We start from the raw sequence: 26,399 nt of genomic DNA, 5'->3' as shown, positions 1-26,399 counted from the left end.
TGGGAGGGTACTCTGGGAGTTCTGCTATACCTAATGATAGCCTAACCAAATTATGCTAAGTATTCAATTGTCTTTGTCCAGTACAGCAAAAAGTGTACTGATATTACAGAAACCATGTCATTTTGTCCCCAAATTCCTACGATGAGAACTTAAACTGGAAAGAAATAATATACAGTGGTACCTCGCAAGACGAATGCCTTGCAAGACGGAAAACTCGCAAAACGAAAGGGTTTTTGGTTTTTTGAGTTGCTTCGCAAGACGATTTTCCCTATGGGCGTGCTTCACAAGACGGAAACGTCTTGCAAGTTTGTTTCCTTTTTCTTAAAACCGTTAATACAGTTGCGACTTGACTTCGAGGAGCAACTCATAGCACACGGTGTGGTAGCCTTTTTTGAGGTTTTTGAAGACTTTGGTGATTTTTGAAGCTTTTCCAAAACTTTTCCGAAACCGTGCTTCGCAAGATGAAAAAACTGCAAGACGAAAAAACTCGCGGAACGAATTAATTTCGTCTTGCGAGGCACCACTGTACATATACAGTCAATCCCCCATTTACATGGGAGTTACGTTCCAAGGCACCACACATTTAAGTGAGATCGCAAATATTTGAAACACCATTGAAAAAGCCTGCAAACTCCTCTCCCCATTCTGCCCTCTTTGGGACATTTTTGGGTCACTGCGAGGTTTGGCATGATGTGTGTGTGCATGGTTGAGCACATATTGAATACGGGAAATTAGGTGTTGTCTACGTGTGCTTATTGTGCAGAAAGTTCCGTTCTACCATGGACCCTCTTACAATCCGGAAGTCATGGGCTATTCCTACAGTTGCCAAAGTATGTGGACGGCCTCCCAAACATTCTTTAGATGGTTGCTAAAGGAGGTGTAAGCAAAGGCAGAGAACAAAGGCAAGGCAGAGAACAAATAAAAGGGATGGGGGGGAGAGAGAAAAGGAGAAAGAAGGGGGGTAAGGAAAATAACATTTGATAAGGACTCCACCAGCTGGCTTTAAAGAAAGGTTTTCTGAAAGAGGTTCTTGTCTGTGAAGTAGTCATGAATGTGGTTTAACTTGAAAATTCATAATTTGCTTGACGAAGGAAACTGAACACAACTGTAACCATGGGCTCACTGAAGAGTTCCTATAATATATGAATGTGGAGGGGGTGAGCGGCAACCAAGAAGAGGCATTCTCAGCCAGCAGGAGGTAGTGGATGGCGTGCTGGCTTTGGGCCAGGGACATCATGGTTCAAGCCTCTTCTAAACCATGAACCAGCTTACACAACAGCCCTTGCGTGGTGAGAAGACTCAACGTGGTTCTTTACATTTCTGACATATGTAAAGACTCTCCTTCCAACTGTCTCTCAGTTCCATCCACTGGCCTGGTACTTCCTTCTTCTGCTTAAGAATAAGTTGCTAATGGATGGAGGAATGGAGGGACAGTTGGGAAGTAGAGGATCTTTAACAGTTGTTGGAACTGCAAGGTGTTCCATTCACGTGTGAAAGCCAATATTATGAAAGAATTATGGGCATATTATTATCTTCCAGGAAAGTCAATCTTACAAGGTCTCTAGGAGGTTATGATTCATGTCTGCCACTCTGAGGTTCTTGGAAGAAGAGTAGGATACAAATGTAGTAGATAACTGTCACACATTACAAGTTAATAGAAATCAGAAGCTCATGTAATGAGCTGGTAACAAAAGATGCTAAACCATACTTAGCTAATTTTGGTTGTCTTTGTTTAATGTGAAATGAATCTATGTCCCAGTCTCACTTCCTGTGAAGTCTTAGGGCCTGCAAGTCTGTGCAGGGACAGCATGATAATAATAATAAAAAATCATAGAATGTTGAAGTCTGTATTGCAATTCCCCCTAGAGTGTTTTATTATGGTTTATTAATAATAATAAAAAGCAAAGTTTGCAGCCACTTACTTTCTGTACCTACTTCTTTGAAATACTTGTTGCACTGAATTTAGCACTGCCCGTCTCTAAACAACGCTGAACAATACACACACAGAAGTATTATGCAAGGGTTTAGAATATTCTTAGCCATCTTAATTTAGGAGACTTTATTTTTTTTCAATAGAGCAAAGAAAAACTATAGTAGAGGAAATTGATGCCTGCCAGATGGATGTGTTTTGCAACCTTCTTCCTTCTCTTACCACCCAACAGTTTGCAATGTGGTCAGAGAAAACTATTTACAGAACAAGTCTTGTCTTGATATTTTTATTTATGATGAAGGGCAGTATATAAATCTAATAAATTAATTAAATGAAGTATATAATTTACATATTACATTTATTAAAACTGAATTACAATGGTCAAGTTCTCCAAGGAGAAAAGACAGATATAATACAGATGTAAAGCCAAGAGACAAAATGCAGACTGACTTCAATCCCAGCTCCTACAGAAGTCAGAGACAGAATGTAGGCTTCATTAGCACTAGAGGAGGTTCAAGGCCAAAAAATAAGACTCATGGACACCTTTTTCCATAGTTGTTTCAAAATCAAACTACAGTTAAGTTTTAAATACATTTTCAAAAGCATCCTGATTCTGTTCAAAGATGGACTCCTCCATTCCTAGGGGAACAATTGTGAGCAGAAAGAGTTAAGCTCTGAAAATAAAAGAGCAGCAGAGCAAATCAGACTGCATGTTTGAAAAAGCCTATAAAATGTTACAAGCAAAACAAGAAAGCTTGTGTTAATAATGCATAAACCAAAGGAGGGGAAAAAGCACCCCATTTAATGGAATAATGCTTTTATCCTTGCAGTTAAAATGAAATAAACCATGACTATTAATCTGGTAAGACCGTGTAAAAATGTAATTTTTAAACATTTACTAAAAGGGGATAGTTCAGTAACCACTCTAAAAATCAAGGCCTTGTGTACAGCAGCATTCAAACGCTAAATACCAATCTCCTCTCTGTGGAGGCCATTACCCGCCTTGTCTCTATAGCAACGTTAACAGTGTGCCTGACTTCAAAGACAAAGATGTAATTTCAGACTTCCAGCAGCCAGAGGGAGTGGTAAGAATATTCTACCCAGGCTGTGTCAGCTGATGATAAATTATAAAAATATCCAGGAAGGTTACGAGGTGGACTGTACCACAATATTCATCAACTGGAAGGGGGATTTTTTTTTCCTTGGTAAAGTACACTCACAGAGTTGACTGCACTGGAGACTGCAATGATCTAGAAAGAATCTCATGAGAAATCAAAAGAATGGGAAAATTACACAGCAAGTAGTATTGCCCTCCTTTATAGTTCCTTCCTAGACAAAAATAAAAATAGCTTGTATCGTCCTTCAACTCATCCCATTGAGAGAAACCATGGGATCTGCTGCTGTTCTCAGAGACCTACTAAACACCTCCAATTAGTGCTCATATATATATGAAATTAAGCATTGACTGAAAGGTGTTTCAAAGCACTGGTCATCTAATGAACCAGTCATCAAAGAATAAAGATACATATATTTATTGTAGCCTCTTTGTAATTTGTAAAAATCTAAAACAAATTTCCTAACTGTTTCACTGCAATCCTAACATCAGAGCACACTAAAATAGCAGAGGAAAAAGAGACTACAAATGTTCACCCCCACCAACCAAAATAAATCAGATTCGTTCCATCAACCCAACCACAATCCCGTGAGGGTGATTTCAACATCTACTCCAGGGCTTGCTCACCCATGATGCAATGTGAGGTGACCACCTTGGGTGGCAGGATCCACAGGGGCAGCAGATGAAGTCTCCAAGGAATGCATTGCCTGCCTAGTGTGTGCAGCCATCTAGCATGATTCAGAGTGGGCCCACCCCCACTCCCATGGCCTTTGATTCCCATTTGAACCATTAGGTAAGATTGATTTGATTTCTCCTTGCCTGTTCCCAATGTAGTTATTCATTCACCCCTTCTACCTTTGCAGGAGGGACGCCATTGTGTGATTTGCCTAAGGTGCCAAATGACTTGGGCCAGTCCTGAGCTGCTGTAAGGGGCCCAATCTCCATTGCTATCAACCACCAACCTATGCCAGCTCCCAAGGGGGCAAATCTCCCACTGGGGGTATCAGGCAGTGACAGTTCCTGCAGCCAACTGCTCCTTTTTGGATGTTTCCTTCCCCCAAGTTTTTTTTTTTTTTAACTGAACGCATTGTGCACTGATACTTCAGTATTGTCTTCTGCCTGTGATCACTGTGGAGTGATCTACAACTCTCAAACTTCCTAGATGGAAAATAGCACTAGCATTTTCTGCCAAATATTATGAAAGTTATAGTTCCATATGCTAGTAGCATTTTCTTCTGTTTCAAACCTGCACAGGTAAAGAAGTCACTCAAGAAACAGTTGCCACCACTGGATTGCCGGAGCCGTTACTTACCTACTATACTGTCCTGACCACAAAGTTAAGCTTATGTTTCGTTCTTTTTGTAAAATGCTTTTAGTCCAGTGGTGTCCAAACTTTTTTCAAAGAGGGCCAGAGGAAATAAACTGCCACAGGGGCCAGATTAAACTGACCGGCGGGCCAAACTAGGCCGCCAAAACACAGTTTGGACATGCCTGGGTTAGACGTTTTGTTAAAATCAAGTGATATATTTAGATGATAGACAGACAGACAGACAGACAGACAGTTAGATAGAGATAGATGATAGATGATAGATGATAGATGATAGATAGATAGATAGATAGATAGATAGATAGATAGATAGATGGATGATAGATAGATAGATAGATAGATAGATGATAGATAGATAGATAGATAGATAGATAGATAGATAGATAGATGATAGATAGATAGATATAGATAGATAGATAGATAGAGATAGATAGAGATAGATAGATAGATAGATAGATAGATAGATAGATAGATAGATAGATATCCCCCCGGGAACCAGGTTAGGCTGGCAAGCGGAGTGCAAGCAGAATCAGGGGGGCTGGGCCATCACAGGCTTTGCTGCCCCCAATTCTTCTTACAGAAGTGAAGCAGTGATGTTTGCCTATAAGATCATCCTGCTCAATAACTTGCAACACCTCTATAACAGATCATAAATGCACTTTCAGTGCAACCTCAGGGGTGTGTGTGAAAAGATTGTGCCTCTCCACTCTAGCTTAGAGTGCTTAAGATCCTGCTCATCCATCTGTGTGTTCCTCTGGCCACTCCTATGCTGCTCTGGGTGGCCGGGAGAGGGGTGCAGGCTCCTCTGGGCATCTCAGTGGAGGAATCCGGTCACTGGGGTGGACCGTCACAGCAGCCCTACGGAAGCCCCTTGCAGGAGGAGGAAAAAGGAAGGAAAGGCAGAAGGAGACAAAAGTGAAAGCAGCAAGCGGAGGCAGGAAGACAGACTGATAACAGAGTGGGAGGGGGAGAGGAGCAGCAGAGCAGACTCAGCCCCAATGGCTGCAGAGGAAGTCATTGGTGGAGCACGAAAGGTGACAAAAAGCAAACTTTTGGAGTTTCTGGTCCATGGTCAGAGATGCCAATATACCTCCTTGTCAATGACGCAAGGGACAGGGGTGGGGTGGGGGTGGCTCATACAGTTCCTTGCCATACAGTAAAATGATAGAATCACGGATTCATAGAACTGGAGATGGAAGGGACCACAAGGGTCTTTTAGTCCAATCCCCCGCCCCATGGAGGAATCTCAACACGTAGTTTCCCATCCAATCTGAAAGCAGACCCTGCTTAGCTTTGCAAGTGTGCCAGCAGTTTTATTGCGGCACCACTGTGTGAAGAGGTTTCCCACTCTCAAGCGGGCTGAGCCTGCTCACCAAAACTACAGTATACCCTGCTTCCCCGAGACCTTGCTGTTTCATCTTAGCGCACCTGGATACCCTTTCTAACAAGTCCCCATTAAGGAAGAGTGGTTGGGAACCAAGCCATGCTTGAAATGGTATATAGGACCTCTGACCTGCTGGATCAAATACAATCTCAGGCCGCATCCAGAGAATAAGTCAGCTCTATGAATCAAAGAAGCTATAGTCAAGGGTTGAGGTGCTGAACGGACAGTGTTAAGAGTAATTACACAAGAGCCCATGCACTGGCAAGACATGGAGTAACAAGAATAAAAGCCTTTATGCAGAACTGTGATTTGTTGTGAGAAAATAAGCAAGCATCTAAATATAATGTTGAGATTCTGGGTTAAATACTAATCATGCGCATGCAGTTACAACCCATCTCATGTCTGCAACTGGAAGCACTGGGAATCTAAGATGACAAAAGTACAGGCTTAAAATTGAAACACATCCTTTACTAGCCAAGTGATTTTTAGGCAAAAAGTGAACATAAGTGTAAATCCACAAGCAGGGCCTGTTTTAGATTTTAGTCACTGAACAATGCCTAGCACTTTTATGTGATGTAGTGCCACAACAAAAAATAGATCAGAGAGGTTAAATCTGAAAGGTGCAAACTTCTCACATTTCAAAGCCTGAAAGCATAAACCTCATTTAGCACATAGAGAGAATAATTAAGCACAAATGTCCATATTTTGTAAGCTAATGAAATATATTGCACCACACTATATTTAACAGATTAAGAAGAATATATTGAAACATGAAGGGAGACAATATGTTTGTTTTTGAATGTATAAATATGAGTAAGAAGAGATATTTAATTAAATGTTTCAGAACTAATATTAATTTTTCTTATGTCAAAGGTTGTGGCATCGCTGCAATAGGTCATGCTGGATAAAAATAAATGCTTTTAAAACATTTTTTTAAATGGATGTCATTTTAAAATATATTTTTAATGAAAAACAATCCTTTAAAATAACAACTTAAATTATAGCCAAATGTAATAAAACATACATGTTAAAGACAATATTCATGATCCCTGAAAATTGAATCAAGGAGTCTCTACTAAATACACTGAGTTAAAACTTACTTTTTAAATCTAAGATTAAAGTCACAGTGTGTTATACATTTTATTGCTGTGAAAATTACGAATATTTAAACTGTACAACAAACAGTATAGAAAATACGGACATTTAGTTTTCAAGTATGTGATTTTGCTTAGTGTCCTTACATGGTCAAACAGAAATCCTTAATATCCTAACTACTCCCCTAGTCAGATATAAATTATATAATGCAAAGGCTGTGGGCTACGCAAACTGGCTATGTTTAGTTTAAACATGTTTCAGTTATTATCAATTATTATCAGACATGCTTTTTCAGAAAATATATCAATCAATTTCCTTTCTTGGCATAGAAAAAGTGCATTATATACATGGATCAGAACACAACTCAGTTAACGAAAAGTAGTAGGAGATACTCTAGGATAAAACTGTTCAGACGTCGTGAGATACAAAAATGCCTCTTAGGATCTATGGGGACGCAATCTCATAGTGTTGCTCAAAAATCTTGCCACATTCTCCACAACGTAATTATTACAATTGTTCAGCAGATAAGACACTCTGGAATCATCAGTTTGATAAATCCCCTCCAAATATTTATCATATATTTTTGAAAAAATGGGCAATAAAATAAAACATCTGTGATGGATTCGACCTGTTTGGTGCCACAAGGGCAGCGTCTTTCAGAGTATGAGATTTTTGAGAATCTACCTTGCAAAACTGCAGATGGTAAGACATTAAATCTTGCAATGGAAAGAGCTCTTGTAATGGAAAGAGCTCTGGGATTGTAAAGCTGGTGTAAATATGGAGTGGCCAAACAAAGGTGGGAATTCTTAACCCCAATGGGGAACAGGTTTTATTGGCTGCACTGCAAAGGGTTTGGAATTCAATCTCTAGGATTCTGCACTTGATTGTCTGGAATGTTTCCAATTGTTGGAGCATAAGCAGAGACTTGAGTGATAGGTTCTGATTTTGCTCTCAATGCAACCTAGCCATTTGGAGTGGTGGGATTCTGCCAGCATGTGGAAAGTTAAAGAAAATGGATCAGATATGAAATGTAGGCGGAGCCAGAATTTTATAGTGGTGAGCCACACCTTGGTTTCCAGCAGCCCTTGTCCAATTTCCAGACACATGGCTGCATATGGCACACAATTTGGAAGCCCCAGGATTTTGCGCAGAAATTTGGATTGGATGCGTTCCAACGATTGGTTAACTGCACATGGAAAGAGCCCTGATAGAGCAAAGCCTCAGTATTTCCTTCCTAGCTACACACTAATTGATTTAGACCTCATGAGTATACATGCAAAATTTGGATCTTTTTGCCTCAATGTGTATTACTCATACTAAGCCACATTTGTCACTTGGTTGCTCATTTGCTGAGTCTGGAAAAATGGATCTCTTTGTTGTTTGTTTAAGGTTTTCACCAGCCTGGATCATTTGGTCTCATCTCTCAAACCTGGCCACATCACTGCTCACCACTAACAGCAGACAATTTATGAGCAAGTTAATAGTACAAGACGCAAAACAGATCCTTGAGAGAACTCCACTGATTAATTACCGTATTTTTTGCACCATAACACTCACTTTTTTCCTCCTAGAAAGTAAGGGAAATGTCTGTGCGTGTTATGGAGCGAATGCCTGCGGGTGGGGGTGGGGGGGATCTGCTGCAGTCGTGAGCAGAGGATCCATGGTTCCCCTTCCTTTCCTCCTCCGTGGTTACAAAGCATAGATCCACATGGATCCTCAGGATTTTTGCATTGGGCTACTCCAAACTCACTGTCAGGTCACATGTCTGTGGCCACAGCATGAACCACAAAAATCATATATCCACTATTTCATTTAGAATTTTTTTTTCTTGTTTTCCTCCTCTAAAAACTACGTGCGTGTTATGGTCTGGTGCGTGTTATAGAGCGAAAAATACGGTACTTCCATTGCATTTACTCCTGCATTCTGCTTCCTGTTCTTTATTGATCAGCAAAAGGACAAAGCTTCTTATCCCTTAAGTTAGTGATGGGGAACCTGTGGTCCTCCAGATGTTCTTGGGCTCTAGTTCCTATCAGCCCCAGCCGGCATGAGCAATGGTCAAGGATGGTGGGAGCTGTGGTCCCAACAACATCTAGAGGACTGCAGCTTCCCTAATCCTGCCGTAACTTCTTACCAGGAGCCTTTTTGGATATATAGATCTTTCCCTATTCACATGCTTGCTGACACACTGTTCTTTGCAGGCAGGACTGCTCTTTGCAGATATCTTGTTCTACATGCTAATAATTTTATCTTTAATAATGGTTTGTGCCAATTGGGCCAAGCACTGACTTTAGACTACATTATGCAATTTCCTGACTACTTTGCTATTTATTGGAAGATCAGAAAGGAGTTTGATTTTAGTTGCAACAACTAGTTGAAAGAACTACTTGAATGTATGCCATCTGGCCACAGTGATTTGTTAACTTTTATTGTTTCCCAGCTCTGGAACTTTAGCTCTTGTCATGTCAGTTTGACTAAGATCTTCAGATGCTCTCCCTGGAAAAAGTGGTTCACTTGTTGGTTATCTGTACTACATCTTCCACTGCACAGACAAATGAAAATAATTCACTCCACTGCTCTGCAATCTCTCTAGCATCCTTTAGCATTCCTTCCATCTCCTAGTCATCTAATGGTCCGGCTGTCTTTTCTATTTGTAATTAAGGACAGTTCCACTATTTTGTAGTAATATATTAATGTTATTTTTGAAACATGCTTCTTTAATTCTTTGTTTGCCTACCTCATAATCAGTAGCCAGAGTTCGTGCTTGGTTTTGTTAGCCTCTTAGCAAGATTTTAGGTTTTATAGGAAGCTTTCCTGCTTTTTATAGCTTCCTTGATGTGTTCATTAACCACGCTGGCATCCTTTTTGGTATATTTCCTAATTTGTGGTGTATAGTCTACCAGAGCTTTTATTATTGTGTTTTTTAGTAACCTCCAAAAGAGGAATTAAATGTCACACTAAGGATATCCTCACGGCTAGCATTTGGCTTGCCATATGGAATGATCCCCCTCTCCTCCCCACACCCACTGTTCTGGGAATTCTCCTGACCCCCTCCAGAGACAATTTTGGGGGAAGAATAGGGAGCAAAGCCCTATTGCACCAGCAGAAGTCCTTGAGCGAAACTTCCGAGGATGGGACTCATTAATTGAATCCCACCACAAGTATCTCAAAAAGATATAACCTACATGATTTTTCCTTTCATATTTCTTTTTTAAAAAATCATATCCTGTTTTAGAAAAGTTCTCCCTTGAAATTAAATGCGAACTTGATGGACTTTCTGTGTGACTTTCCACTTATATCGAAGTTGAATTTGATAGTATTGTGCATCACCTCTTGGGCAGCCCAGGATCATTTTGTTTTTAGTCAATTCCATGACCAGCCTTTCCAGGAAGCATATAGCAATGTCTTGTCTCTAGAAATCCATTACAGTTATGATTTTAAATTACCTGCCTTCAATAGATTCTCCTATGATAATATGTTCCCACACATGCCTTTTTTGTGAAACTTAAGCTAAAATCAGCTGTATTCTGAAAAGAAAAAGTTTCTAACTTTTTCTTAATCTATAGTATAGTAGCTAAGAAAATCACTTGGGAAAGCTTAGTCACTTGCTTTGGAGCTTAAAGCTTTCCCCCTCTTTTATTCCAGGCTTAAACAAAGTTCAGTGGGGCATCAAAGTGCCTCAGTCTTAAATTACAGTCTGTACTTTAAAATAGAATGGATGCACAATATGTTCCTGAAGCTAGAGGGTGGGAGTGTTATTCAGTGAAAATTGAAGGCTTGTTGAGTCAATAATCTTCTTTCACAGAGTAACAATTTTCAGCTAAAATTTCTTGACCCAAACAAAGGAAAACCAGATCATTCAGTTATTTTACAACATTGCTGGAGCAAGCAAAATGAAAGGGGGGTAAACACCATTCATTCCACACTGAGCAAAAACAATGTGAAAATTTCAGTCACAAAAATTACACCATCAAAAGTTTCCTCTTTTTTTTATTTACCATATTGCCAAATAGTTATTTTCAGCTCAAGAAAGGAACAGAAGTAAATAACCAGGGGTATGATTGGTACCCAGGCGCCATTCATGTATCAGTTGCAGGTTGCATTTAACTTCCATTATCAAGAGCTAGCTTGCTGACCTTTCTGCAAATCAGCAATAACATCCGTAAACAGTACTAGAATTTTTATTAGTTGTTTGTTTTGTTTCTTCATTCACCTGTGGGAGTATTCATTTGGCTAACAAAATAAATCAAGTCAAGCTCAAAAGCTTTTGCTTACTGAAAATTTTCCTGTCCTGATACCATAGTACCATTTTAAAAATAACTTCATCTAAAGGACTGCCAAAAGTTTTCTGTGAAACCATCCTCAGCCACATCTCACCATGAGAAAGTTTTTTTATTTTAATATAATAGTTATTTTGAAATATCTAACTATTACTAAGGTTGTGCATTCCTTCTTGTTTTGTTAGCAAACCTTGAAAATCAGACTCTTTTGCGCTGTATTCCCAAAACCTTGTTAAGTTTAAATCTATGTTATTTGAATATCACCTTGGGATACTTAAATATGTCTCTTTCAGGGTAGTTTTTTGAACATCTGTTTTACAATACTGATCTTGGGGGCAGTTAGTAATTGTACTGTTAGCTAACTTCTTTTTCAAATTATGTCAAAATAATTATACTTTTGGAAAAAAGATAATATTGTAAGTTAAATGGGTTCTCAGCATAATATACTTCTTGGGGCCATTTTTCTTAAATAACCAATGAATAAATATACATTAAAAAGCAAAGAGATGTCTAATGCATTTTGATCAGTACTGCACTGCACAGATTTCTTTTTAAAACACATTTCTCAAAAAGATGTCAAAAGTATAAACCATTTGTACGGTTCATAAAGTTGAATGCTCTCTCACCCTTCAGAGAGGTTTTCTAAAAATTTGTGTTGCAAGCAAGCACAGCTAGACAGTTCACTAGTTGTTCCATTTCCTTCACACATTGTATATAAAAATCCTGGCACAAATGTTCCTGTTAAATTCAAAGCAGATGAATTTCTAATGTGGGCTGGAAACAAATGGCTACAAACAAACCATACTTTTATTAGCTAATCTTAATGGCTTGTCCAACATCATAGTAAATTATTATTCCTTTTATTCTTCAGTTATCTGGACACAGTTTGACCTAGACTGTTTTGAATGTGGGTCAATTCTTTAAGTATCCAAGTAAAACAGTGCATATTTTTTAGTTCACCATTATAAGGTAGTATCTTGTGTCTATATAATTAAATGAGTTTGGTTCTCCGCTGAAGGAAATAAATTAAACTGTCCCCTGAAATTCAGAGAGAAACCTTGAGAAAAACAGGGCGAGATTTCCAAGGAGCAGATAGTACAAATGGCAGGAGACCCACATATCTTCACAGACACAAAGACACACACACACACACAGAGCACTTTACAAAAAACAGGTATGTCAGGTCTCTACTCCAAGGATTGCAATCTAAAATAAACGCAGGATAACTACACATTTAAGGGATGGAATGGAGGCATGGGTAGGCAGGGGAATAAGAAGGGGTTGCTTCAGTTAGATGTACTTCAGCTTAGTCATTCTGGCCACATGACCTGGAAGCTGTACGCCGGCTCCCTCGGCCAATAAAGCAAGATGAGCGCCGCAACCCCAGAATCGTCCATAAATGGACCTAACGGTCAGGGATTACTTTACCTTTAGTAAGAAAGCAGTGCTTTTTTTCTGGGAGGACGCAGGGGTACACAAACCCCTAAGCATTTTGTGAATCTAAGTTTGGCCTCACTGAGGGGCAGTATTTCAATATGAGTAGGAAAATGAGAGTACAGTGGTACCTCTGGTTACAAACTTAATTCGTTCCGGAGGTCCATTCTTAACCTGAGGTACCACTTTAGCTAATGGAGCCTCCCGCTGCCACCAGCGTGCGGTTTCTGTTCTCATTCTGAGGTAAAGTTCTTAACCCGAGGTACTACTTCCAGGTTAGCGGAGTCTGTAACCCGAAGTGTTTGTAACCTGAGGTGTTTGTAACGCAAGGTACCACTGTTCCTCTAAACATTTTTTTTTAGAAATAAATAGCACTGGTTAAAAGTATATTTAAATTTTCACACACACACACACACACACACACACACACACACACAGACAAAACATATGCATAGGTGACAGAAAAGTATGCACATACCCAAAAGTGGTTTGCAGCCAATCATCTGGTGGAACCACTAAGCTACTTTGTGATTTTCAAAGTTTACTTGTTCCATCAGGTATTCAGCTGAGCTCATGTGCCCACTTCTCCCCCACTTCTGCATTCTAGTGCTTAGAATTGATGCAGTCCAGTCCATAGCTGAGTAAGTGATTTTGTGGGGAAACATAATGTATGAGCTGGTTAAATCGGTGATATAGCCAGCAGAAAATCCCATGATCATAATAGCATCTTTGCCTGAAATTGCTGCAATATTCATGGAAATGTTTGGGTCCTAAAAACCGTGTGAAGAATTCTGCTTGTGGAATGTCACATTCCCACCACCTCCTCTTAATTGAAGCATGCAATGTACCCCAAAAATCTGGTCTTTAGAGTTGGGGGGTTCTTAGAAATAGTATTAGATGCAGCACAGGGGAGTGCTGCAGAGGAAAGGAGGAGTTGGCACAAATCATAGCGCCTTTTCTTGCACAAGCAAAAGTGCCATTGAATCCTTTGGATTATTGCTGACACTATTTTACACAAATCCATCGGAGAAAGAAGTTGGCCTGCTCAGATGAATTAAAAAATGCATTACTATTTGGGTAAAATAAGGTGGCTACTTTTTTTAGTAGGCAATACAGTGGTACCTCAGGTTAAGTACTTAATTCGTTCCAGAGGTCCGTTCTTAACCTGAAACTGTTCTTAACCTGAAGCACCACTTTAGCTAATAGGGCCTCCTGCTGCCACCATGCCGCCGGAGCATGATTTCTGTTCTTATCCTGAAGCAAAGTTCTTAACCTGAAGCACTATTTGTGGGTTAGCGGAGTCTGTAATCTGAAGCGTATGTAACCTGAAGCGTATGTAACCTGAGGTACCACTGTATTGGCATTTCCTGTGTGCTTTTATTTTACTTGTACAGTAGCGCCTCAGCTTACGTAACCCTCTGGTTACGTAAACTTCACGTTACAAAAGCGGCAAACCTGGAAGTACTGGACCGGGTTTCGCCGCGCATGCATGCGCAGAAGTGGTCTACCACCACGTGCATGCACAGAACAGTGGTCCTCAGGTTGCGGAAACCTAGGGATCCAGCCGGACCTCTGGAACGGATCCCATTCACAACCGGAGGTACCACTGTGTATATTGTTTCATAGATTTTCAGCATTTATCAAGGAGCTAAAGCAAATTGGAACACTGAAGGATAATTTTTAAATTAATTTCAACAGTTTCAAGTAATTTCACATATTTTGCTTTTGTTCCTGATCTACTTTTTGTTGACAGTTTCAAACCAAATACCATATTTTTTGCACCATAACACTCACTTTTTTCCTCCTAGAAAGTAAGGGGAAATGTCTGTGCGTGTTATGGAGGAAATGCCTACGGGTGGCATGCCTACGGATTTTCCTCCTCTAAAAGCTACGTGCGTGTTATGGTCGGGTGCGTGTTATAGAGCGAAAAATACGGTACATCATATTCTTTCTAATATTATTTGAACAGGCTCCTGACATGAAGACAGTAGCCCCAGAAATCCCAGCACAAGTGCCCCACTAAATGAAGCATCAGCTGAACATCTACTAGCAAGACCAGGTCAAGGGGCACATCAAGGGCCCAACCGCATCCCAAACAGGCAGAAATACTGTTCCGAGATCAGCATTTGTACAGAACTTGTGGCCCTGTGATTTTTGGCAATGAGTCCAAGAAGCTAAATCAGAGTAAGGGCCAGAAAGACTGTCCTCGCTTTAATTAGGCTTTCTCACAATGCCATGTAGCATATGAGATCTGATGCCAGGACACCTAATTATAGCACGAGGGCAAATTTTCTGCCCTCATTCTTAATTGGTGAACATTTTGCTCCATTTCTCAGTCCCTCCAACAACTGCCAAGATGAGGATTATCCCTTTTGCAATATATGATGCTTTCATGAACTAGGTCCTGCATTAGCTTAGTCCTAAAAATAATTCATTACTAAGAATTATTGAAGAAAGTGTGATACAAAGTGACAAACATGAAACATATACAAATAAAAAAAAGCTATTTACTAATTATTACAGGGAAACTAAAAGCCCATACAAAAAGTCCCAAAAGTAGACTTTATGTAACTCATTCCCTCTTATTTTCTTGCTTTTTAAAATTAAACATAGTTGGGGATGAAACATAGCGTGTTATTCGGCCAAACTTAGCTCATCAAAGTCTGGCTAATTTCATTAGAATACTTAAGGCTTTCCAGGTAAAATTAAGGGTTTTTAAAGTGTGAAACTTCTGCAAAGCATTCTTTTAATGGCTCTGTGGTGATTCCAAATTACTCAAGTGCTACACTGCATGGAATTAGAGAAAGAAGCTGCATTTTCTGTAACCATAACAAATTTTAACAGTCTGAAATATAAATAGTCAGGCTATTAAAGACTATATATGTCTTATTAAATTATGTAGGTCGGTATGCAATCATTCAGCTTTAACCAATTTGTCTTTTATAAACTTTGTTTTTTAAAAAATACATGAAAAAATGTGGTCAGAAATGAATTGAAAATAGATACTATTTTGCTAATTTTTACTTTTGTTCCTGGCAGTTGAATAATGGAAACAAAATATTGCACACAACTCATTTGTGACTCTTAGCAAAAAATGAAATGACCCAGCAAAACCCACTACTATGTAAAACCACACTACTCTGAAAACAATTACTGTGACCCAACGTTCCCCAACTTGGTGCTCTCCATATGCTTTGGACTTCAACTCCCATCAGCCCCAACAAGCACAACAGCATAAGCACCAGATAAGTAAGAGTTGGAGTTGGCTGTTCTTATAGCCGAAAAACCCACCTAAATACATTTACTTAGACGTAAAGCCTGCTAAATTCAAGAGATTTACTTTCTAGTAAACTTTTCTAGGGCTGCCACACAAAAAAACACAACTTCTCATTTTAGATACAACTTAAAATTTGCTATTCTTAAGCATATCACCTTTTTAAAATTTCAACATCATCACTGTTCAACATCATCACTTGTTTTCTCACTAATTCACAAAATAAGAAGTATTTTCCAATTATCATTCCAAAAATGTTTTCCATATTGTCAATCAAGAACAGATTCACTCAACTAAGTTAATAAGGTAATTATAATATGACAAGAATATCACATAAAAGTACTTCTTTAACCGCCCCCCCATGCAATCAGTATTAGCTTGACTGTGATGAGTTGACATGTTACCAAGTTAAATGATCAGGCTATCTGCAACAATCCAATAGAAAACATGGTTGTGCAAATTGTCCATAATTGGAAATGTTGCATCTAAAACACTGAAAGGTCATCTGCACAAATGCTGGTTTTTAAAGTTAAGAAGCACTGCAGAAAGTGGTACAATCTTAACGCAGGAATATTTAAGTATACTCCAGCTTCCTTCAGACACCAATTTGGTGATAAATGTTTAGCACAACAGATGTGAGCATATGCAAGGAGAAATATTATTCTTGCATATCTAGTTAAATGTGTATATCTTAAATATTCAACATCCAATACAGAAAATGAATGGGGATTATTCAGTTATCTTTGAGAATGAAGGAATTCTCTGAATATATGAGCTAAATCCTTACTGTCTTGTTTCTCATTATGGTTTAAATTCAATTATAAATTTGATACTGAAAAACTCCCCAAACAGCAAGAATTTGAAACAATTTCTATACTGCAGAATATTATTTTCAACACAGTACATGAAACATTTCTACCAGATGACAACTAATTTCTTACTGGTAAGCTTGATGGCCTCTCTTGTTGGATTAGATTCATTTCTTCATGGTTAGGCTTGCCTTGGGTGATTTGGGGCTGGGACCTGGATCCATAGGCTTCCTGAGACATTTCCTGGATAAAACAGATAATATATTAATAATGCAAAAGAGGAGGTATGATAAAGTTCAGGAGAAAAGACCGGCTATACGTTGAAGGATCCACTAACACACACACACACACACACACACACACACACACACACACACACACATATTCTGGTGCACTTTCCACACCCAAGACATATCCACAGGGCTCAAAATATAACTATTTACAGGCAACTCCCCATCTGGGTGCGATCGGCACATGTGCGACCACTGATGCACACACCATTTTTGGCACCGCAAGAGGGCGGGGGCGGAACAGGCCCAGGAAGAGTGGGGAAGGAATGGGGACGGGAGCGGGTGGGATGGACTGAAATGTGTGGCACCTTGGAATCTCTACAGAAATCTTGCTTCCAGCACCGAGACTAGATAACGCTCTCATTTTTTTCTGGTGGAGTGAAGACGTAAGAGAGAATTTGAGGAGGGTTCAGTAAGATACCATTTGTTACAGGAGAGAGCTAATCAGGAGCTCTTTCCATTTATTCCAGAGCATATGACTACAATTATAATTCTTGAAGAGCTGCATTTCAGGAAGCTCTAAAATTAACACTAATGGAATATCCATTCTACCATATATGGAGAGTGTCAATAATGCTCAACAGAGCAGAGTTTTCCCCATAGTGTATGCAAGCTGTTCAAAAGGCCATTCCTTACACATACCCTCCACTCCGTTTGGTCAAATGATAATGCTCCAGAATACATGCTCAGGTGAGACAAGGGGATTCAGGATAAAACAGGAGGAACCTTTGTGTATGCCTAGAATGTGCCTTAAGTCTCTCTCTCTCTCTCTCTCTCTCTCTCTCTCTGGCTTTCTATTTCAATGAATTTTAAAGTGAATTGTTTTGGGAAATGCTTTAATAAGCTGCCAAAAACCCTGCACCCAACGCATGCCCTATTCAAATCAACAGGATTTATTTGTGCAGAACTGAGGGCAGAATTACCACAAGATGTCAACCAAACCTATATCAAGTTTTCAAGGACGGGACATCAACTTGAAAGATGCATTAAACTGAAAATGTTTACTTCTTGTGCTAAGTCTGTCCCAATAGATTAGGGACAGATTTCTTTCGCACTACAGTACAAGAAAGCATAAATAAAAATAATGGCATATTAGTATATGCAGAAGCCAGTTTTACTTTATGTTCCCAGGTACATATTAATTACAAGTCTTACCTGCACCCACAGTCAACCTTACGGTTTGTTCTTATACAGACAAGGAGTAGGACAGAATGTGAAACTCTTATTTTAGCATGTGGCACAGAAAGTTGAAGAGCCAATTGCAGAAAACAGATATCACACCTTAACAATCAAGGAGGAAAGCTGTTTTATTGTCTCCCCCCCCAAAAAAATTGCATAACAGATTGCTCTCTTAATTTGTTTTTTCCTGTCTTTGTTTGCAATTTTGATAAACAACTAAATGTGAACAATTATTTTTACATGCAACATTTTTAGCCTGAAAGTGCAAGGAAATAATTTCTCTATAGCACCCCCATAAGTGCACTCACAGTTTTGCTGCTGGTCCTTAAAAAGGACTCTCTGGGGTGCCAAAAGCATCTGGTCCAATAGCAGCTACTTCCAAGTCCTGCAATGCTATGAGCCAGTTAACTCTTTCTGGGTGTATTAAACATGATGTTGCCATGAGGGTCTCCAAATTGGTAAGACAGATGAAAGCCAAATGGAGTCACAGCTGGATCCTTCTCTCTATCAGGCAGATTCAGAGAAACAAATCCTTTTTGCTTCAATCTGAATGCAGATAAAATATAGAAAAATGCTTAGCCAGTTCTTTTGAAAAAAATGTGAATAATGATTGATAGGTAGGTAGATAGGTAGGTAGGTAGGTGTTGGACTTTTTTCTTTGTTTTTAGTGCTAATGAAACTGATAGGTCACTTTCTTTTTGATCCACATCCGACTTTTAAGTACGTGCCAATAAGAATCTTAAAAGACCAGTTCTTCCATTTGGTTACCAGCAAAGGGTAACACAATTGGGCTTAAGGGTGAAAAATGTGGATGGCTGAATGATTATTATCCACTGTGACGCCCCCCTATTCCTCCTCCCAGATTTCTGCTTGCGACACAGTTCTCCTGCTGTGTGGGCCAGCAGGTTCCTTTGGATTAACAGCATGATTTAAAATCAACAAATGACACAAGGCCTCTATTCAGCTGCCTTCCCCCTGTTACAAAGCAACATAAAGATGCAGGGGAGCCTCACAATAGGCAAACAAATGAGCAAACCTCTGCTTTTTCTTTGAAATTTAAACACAACCTCACTATTTTGTATCATTGCAGAGGTGTCTGTAATAAACCCTCCACAGAAAATAGTATCGCTTATATTATTTGTTCAACTTTCTTTCTTTTTAATTTAGTATTCCAACCCAACAAAAAAACAAAACCAAGCAAGCATTAAAATAGGACTGACATGAAAATTTAAAAACAGGCATTCAAAGTGGGGAACAGGGGGATAGCTACAAACACAAGCCACCTGGGGAGGAAAGGGTGTAGGGACTATGATGAGATGAGAGCTGGAGTTTCTTTATAAAAGTTGTAGCTTCAATTTTTTCAGATCTAGCTCTTCATTCAGGGAGAAAACAACTTTTTTAAAGTCTTTAGAGTTGTTGCAATTAAAACATAAAAATAATAGATGTTTGGTAGCAGAAACTCAGAGTATTAAAAAGGCTAAAAAACCACTACCTATAAAAATACAACTCAATAGTTTTTACACAATTTCATTTACTGTAGAGACTTTAATACAGCTAGTCGATTTGTTAGCAGTTAAGTACCCAAAGAACTATAATCTGCACTGCAGCTGAGCTAGAATTCCAGCCCAGTTAACCACGTTTTGGTTTTATATCACGGATACCATTCCAAATTCCATATTAGCTCTGATGCACATAATACTCCTGCATGCATAGGCAACATCATTCATTTCATATTGACATTGGGTTAATATGTGCAAAGGAATGCACATGTAGATCTGCTTCCCTCTCTGAAATAAGTAGGGTGGTCCATGTGGGTATAGCAATTCTACTGCACCCATAAGTAATTGTTGCATTGATGAACTGCACACACGCACACGCACACGCACACACACACACACACAGACAGAGGTTTGTTTACTTTTAACTGCAATTGAAAAATCACATCCTGTAGGCTACTCTAATTTCCAATTACCCCATACAGTGGTTTCTAATTAAAAGAAGAAGAAAAAAACCCCTGCATGATCAAGCATTTCAGAATAAAACTATTGTGTAAATTTGTTGACCTGTCCATATACTGCTTGTTACAAAACATTTTTAATACTCTGGAAAGCAAGAAATGCCTGAAAGTGTAAACATGTTAAAGTGAGACGTAGGCTGCATTTGGGCAGTTGTTTAATCTATCTTTCTGTCCCTTTTCTTGCTGTTTTTACAGGGCTTTCAGAGGGCATTTGATTCCTTCTTGCAAAGTTTCCCCTAGTTTCACATAAAGTCTGTTATGTGAAATTATACTTATACTTATAATACTGTACTAATACTTATACTTACAATACAATAAAAGTATAAATTCAGTTTTCACATCAGTTTTTCCACAGTTCCATCCACTGCCTCTCACCTGATCTGTTATGTTTGCACTGGGTGTGGCTTACTGGCATTCCAGACTATCATACACCCCAGAATTCCCTTAAACTGCAACAATAAGGTTTTCTTTTTATTGTCCTGCTTTTCAGCCACAAGGCCTCCACAGTGGCTTAGATTGAAAACATTAAAAGCCCTTTTAAAAAATTATAAAACGAACATTAACCAAACTAAGTTAAAACCTCAATCAGAACAGAAACTAATGGAATTATTAGAATTTAAAGGTGTACAAAAATTCTTGGTAGAAAAGAAAAATATTCTGTAATCACAAGAAGCGATTGAAGAGGCCTATCAGTTATGAATGGGGCGTTATGCCAGTATGTAGATGCCATCACTGAAAGATTCTTAGATGTGACTCTCAATAATGGTAGCACCTGAATAAGTTTTAATGCTTTTGGGGGGTACATGGGGAGAGAAACATTTCCAAAGATATAACATTGCCCTTATATACAAATTAGTGTGTGCACAAAACAGATTGACTCAGTGTGCATATTTAAAATCTGGAAGGTAGTGAAATATGGATGACTGGCACGGAAACTCACTTTAAAATAAATAGCTAAATGTTTCAATTCAGATTTTCCCTATTCTGGCAGCCACCCAAAGACAGTGTATCGTGAACCATCAACAGAATTATTAAGTAGCTGAAAGTGCCATTTCCACACTGAATTGAATTTAACCCTGTCCTGAAATTCAGCCCAGGCCAGTTAACAACTTCCAGTGCCTCCTCCCCAGTGAATGGGAAAGGAAGAAAAAGAACAGACATCAACCCAGGTGAAATAAGTGCAATTTATCATCTTCTGCCATACCTGTGGGTTCTTCCCCAATAAGGGTTTGGCCTCCTGGGAGTGGATCATACCTGACTCTGCAGTTTCTAGCTAGCAGATTCTTCGTTCCTGATTATATCAGCTTGCATCGGCCTTCTGGGGCAAGGGATTAAAAGCAAATGCTGCCTTCAACAGCGGGGTTGCCACCAAAGAGATGACATCCAAGGAAGTTGCCTCTTCAGAACACTTTTGGGAACCATGGGGGTGAGGAAGTTATGTTGATAGGCCAGTTTTCCCAGCGGGGAACAAAAGGTACAAAAGCATGTGGGGAGAGCAGGGGAAAAGCAAATTTAAAGTGGAGGTGATTATAAATTCAATGAGGTGGAGTGCTTCTGTACAAACATGCAACTTTTCCTGAAGAAACCTTCCTAGGACAGGGAAGATCTACGTACAGTGGTACCTCGCAAGACGAAATTAATTCGTTCCGCGAGTTTTTTCGTCTAGCGAATTTTTCGTCTTGCGAAGCACGAAATCCCATAGGAATGCGTTGAAATTCAATTAATGCGTTCCTATGGTCAAAAAAAGTCCAAACAAAGCCAAATTTGGTACAACAAGAGTTTATTAAGTGCTCTTTAAAGCCACACATACTGTAAAGAGCATTTCAAAAATTGAAGGAACAATAAATTAAGTTTCTAAACATGACAGAAAAACATTTAAAAATCAACAAAGTGTACAGTACATTTTCTAAGACTCTGGGGGACAACTCGAAGAAGGTTCCTCTTCCACTCTTTGCTTCTTGCTGAAGAACCCCCTCCCCAACTGTTCCCCCAGCCGCCCACCACACAGAAATTCAAATCCAGATTTTTTTTATAAAACAGCAGAGTGGCCCAATGGTCACAAAAAATCATAAAAATGCAGAAAAAAACCACACAAGCTTCCAGATTCTTGCAAACCCCTCCTCAACTGTTCCCCCAGCCACCCACCACACAGAAATTCAAATTCAGAATTTTTTTTAAAAAACAGCAGAGTGGCCCAATGGTCACAGAAAATCATAAAAATGCAGGAGGGAAAAACAAAACCTTCCAGATTCTTGCAAACCCCTCCCCAACACCAAGTCCTTGAATTCCAAACACCCCAACCCAAAATCCAACCCCCCCAAAAAAAGTTTTAAAAGTTTAAAATAAGTTTTGGAAAAGCTTCAAAAATCACCAAAGTCTTCAAAAACCTCAAAAAAGGCTACCTCCTCGAAGTCAAGTCGCAACTGTATTAACAGTGTTAAGAAAAAGGAAACAAACTTGCAAGATGTTTTCGTTTTTCGTCTTGCGAAGCAAGCCCATAGGGAAATTCGTCTTGCGAAGCAGCTCAAAAAACGGAAAACCCTTTCGTCTAGCGAGTTTTCCGTCTTGTGAGGCATTCGTCTTGCGGGGCACCACTGTACCTTGGGTTACATACGCTTCAGGTTACAGGCTCTGCTAACCCAGAAATAGTACCTCAGGTTAAGAACTTTGCTTCAGGATGAGAACAGAAATTGTGCTCTGGCGGCACGGCAGCAGAAGGCCCCATTAGCTAACGTGGTGCTTTAGGTTAAGAACAGTTTCAGGTTAAGAATGGACCTCCGGAATGAATTAAGTACTTAACCCGAGGTACCACTGTAACTTTTTAGTAAGGCTTGATTGAGTGGTGGCCAGTTAGATCCCACAAGGCAAAACAAAATTGTACAGTCATAGAACCATAGAATTGTAGAGTTGGAAGGGACTCTGAGGATCAACCCTCTGCAGGAATATGCAGTATTTACTTTAATAAAACTTTATTCATTTAATAATTCTGTAAGAAGCTGATATAATAACAGATATAAAGAATGTTCCTTTGATTACGTGCCTTACCAATTCTAGAGTTGAAGGGGACCCTGAGGGTCATCCAGTCTGACCCCCGTAATGCAGGAATCAGCTAAAGCATCGATGACAGGTGGCCAACCAACTTCTGCTTAAAATCCCCAAGAAAGGAGAGTCCATAGCCTCTCAAGGGAGTCTGTTCCACTGCCAAATAGCTCTTGCTTGAGTTAGTTAGTTTTAAAATGTTTAAAAATCAAAAGTTGTATATGAAAATAGGAGATCAAATTATTTTAAAATGGAAGAGAAATTCAAAATGCTTGCAAGAGGCTTTCAGAACGAATAGCTTAATACATACTTTTCAAACAAGATCATACTCACAGGCTTTCTATGTAATACAAAATGATCACCCACACAATCAGGTGAGATTGTTTACCCATTTCCCTCAACATATGTGCACCTGGTACACTAATTACAAAAGTCTTGTTAAAAGAAGTGATTTACTGCATCTTTAAACTGGGTAATTTGTAGTTCCAGAATCATCCACCTTAAAATGTACACTCGCAGGGCATGTTACGTACATTTACATCATTTTCATAATCTGGACAGTATGCCACATTTCTGAAAGGCATTTTTAAAGGGTGAAACTTTATACATTTTATGCTTTAGTTGGATATAGCACCTGGATTGGGGTGTTACTTGCTACTTGCCTAGATTTAATTTATTCTGTAAGTTTTTATACTTTCAATTGCTTTAATGATAATTATTTATTATTTTCTTTTCTACTGTGGTACCTTGGTTCTCGAATTTAATCCATTCCGGGAGTCTACTCGACTCCTGAAACTGTTTGAAAACCAAGACACGGCTTCCAATTGGCTGCAGGAGCTTCCTGCACTCAATCGGAAGCCGCAGAAGCCGCATTGGACGTTTGGCTTCTGAAAAATGTTCGCAAACCGGAACACTTACTTCCGTGTTTGCAGCGTTCGGGAGCCAATTTGTTTGACAACTAAGCCGTTCGGGAACCAAGGTACCACTGTAATGCATTTATATGAGTTTGGTTATACTGAACCTATTTATTACTTATACACAGCAAATTTCCGCTGCCTTGGGAAAAAACTTTGGGAGAAGAAAGGGCTAAGGAGTAAACCCAGAGTGGAGTCCCTAAGACGGTTGGATGGTGCCAAATGTCTTGCTCTGCTTTCCTTTGGTCCACAAAGGACCAAAGTGAGGCCGGGATCAGGGTCTTGTCATCTGGGCAGCCTAGGACATCCATACACAAAGCCCAGCCTTGTGCCCCAGAAAGGTCTCTTCAGTGCTGCTAACACACCAAAAACAACACAGGAGGCAGCAGTTACCAGTTACCAGACTCTGCAGCCACAGAAGGCACTGCAATTTTCCAGTGGTTTGACTTCACTCCTGGAGGTGCAGTCCATTATCTTCCAAGATAGATGGATGCCAACAACAACAACTTAGCAAACAAAGATGCACAAGTTCTGAATTGCCACTGGGACATCAAGGCTAATTGTTGACAGATGCTTTGCTTGCATAAGTTCATCTGGATCAGGCATAGGCAAACTCGGCCCTCCAGATGTTTTGGGACTCCCAACTCCCATCATCCCCAGCTAGCAGGACCAGTGGTCAGGGATGATGGGAGTTGTAGTCCCAAAACATCTGGAGGGCCAAGTTTGCCGATGCCTAATCTGGATCATAACTGGAAAGAATTTAGTTTTAATTCAGAAGTCTTTCAAGTAGATTCTCATGTGGTCATAATATAAGAAATGGTGTTACTCATCAAAGAACAAGCATGAGAACAGCTACTGCATGATACATAAAACACTTAAGAACTGCTGTCTTGGAAAACCTCAAATGTGCTATGTGCACTTTAACCAAATGGCAATATGTGAGGTCAGTAAGACGGGTTAAAACTAGAATGCAGGTCAGGACTTAACTGCTAGGAAGCATAATACTGTATACAGTACTAATGCACAAAACAACTTTTTCCCAACACTTGAAACGTAATCAAAGCATTTCCATTTGAAGCTACAGTCACTTACTGTGATCATTGAGCACAATTCATTTGTTGTGAACAAGCCCTACAAAGTTATAAATACATGTGTCCATGTATTCCTTTTCTTTTTAACCTCTACTTTAAAAGCATTAACAAGAAAACACTGAAAACTGAAGAGGTAATTTGTTCCTAGGACTACAAAACTAAGACCCCTGTGTGTATTAGAAGAGCCCAAACTTTCTGAAAAAAATGAAGAGCTGTCTCCAGAGGCTACCGTTTTGAAAGGAGTGTCACATGTGGAAACCCATGATGGGAAAAGCAGTTGGAGGGGTAGTGACTGAGTGGGTGAACTGTTGGTGAAAAAAGAGCAAGCATACACATACCATTACTCCTCCAGTGTGAACAAGTTAACTGTTTGCCAAACGAAACCCATCTATACACAACACCATCTAAGCTGCCTCCCGCGTTACATTTCCTCACATGATGCCACACATGTCCCAAACCCTGTTGAAGAATTTTGCATGTGTCTACTTGCAAGTAAGATAAGAACATGGGAGTGACTCATCATCTGAATCTGTTTAATGAGAATACATGTATATAGGTCCATCCCGCATTGCTATTTTTTTTCACAAGAATTGCTTGTGGAAGTTTTCCTGGAGTGAAATTCCCGACTTAGGAAAGTTCCTTGTATCAATGGTGCATGAAAAATGTGTTGGGGACAACACAGCATTTAAAACATCAGTCCTTGCGGGGGCGGGGGTGTTAAGTCACAAATCCTCAAATATAATTTAGACTTCTGTTCACATGGAGTGTCTTGCTAATAAAGATAGTTTCTCAGACATCAGTAACTGCTTTTGTGAGTTGTATCAGAAGGGTGTTTGTGCTAAACATACCTGGCAATAAAAACCCTAGGTCCCATTTTGCTTTCTGCTTCCTCAGCTAAAACCCTCCACAGAAAAAAAGAATACTGCAATCCATTTTTTAAAAGGGTGTGGGTGTTAGTGGGGCAAAAAAGGGGGAAAGTCTATTTCAATTGAAGGAATACATTTAATAATAATTAGAATGAAAAGAGTTTTACAAGCTACTGCACTGGAGATGTTGAATCAATGTGAGCAGAAAAGATAAGAAAGTCTGCTTTATCTAATTTGTCATCCACCCGCCTGGAGAAAACTGTTTTAAAATTTTAAAAGGGCAGAGAGGTTTTTAAATGAAGTCATGATCGCTGACTGACCAAATGCTGTATCACAGGGCAAGATTAGAAGTACTAAAA

The 26,399-nt window shown here is 39.4% G+C and overlaps 1 protein-coding gene and 1 long non-coding RNA gene across 20 annotated transcripts in view; one reads left to right on the top strand and one right to left on the bottom strand.

Moving 5' to 3' along the window:
* Positions 1–26,399, bottom strand: part of ARID1B (AT-rich interaction domain 1B) — a 357,120-nt gene that overhangs the window by 238,136 nt on the left and 92,585 nt on the right. For all 18 annotated transcript variants that reach the window (XM_083496337.1, XM_083496351.1, XM_083496347.1 and 15 more), the window contains one exon: positions 16,777–16,887. In XM_083496337.1, coding sequence (XP_083352463.1) covers positions 16,777–16,887 — 111 coding nt within the window. The remainder of the gene's footprint in view (positions 1–16,776; positions 16,888–26,399) is intronic.
* On the top strand, positions 6,766–16,768 carry LOC310703906. Of its 2 annotated transcripts, none has more exons than XR_014524456.1 (3): positions 6,766–7,880; positions 12,177–12,301; positions 14,531–16,768. It is a non-coding gene; the product is annotated as an uncharacterized lncRNA (long non-coding RNA). The 2 variants fall into 2 exon arrangements; XR_014524457.1 differs by having other exon boundaries at positions 6,766–7,906.

The sequence above is a fragment of the Podarcis liolepis genome (assembly GCF_965112155.1).
Source record: "Podarcis liolepis genome assembly, chromosome: 3".
In the NCBI taxonomy this organism is placed as follows: Eukaryota; Metazoa; Chordata; class Lepidosauria; order Squamata; family Lacertidae; genus Podarcis; species Podarcis liolepis.
The sequence above is the reverse complement of the archived record's forward strand: the minus strand, read 5'-3'. Positions and strand labels throughout refer to the sequence as shown.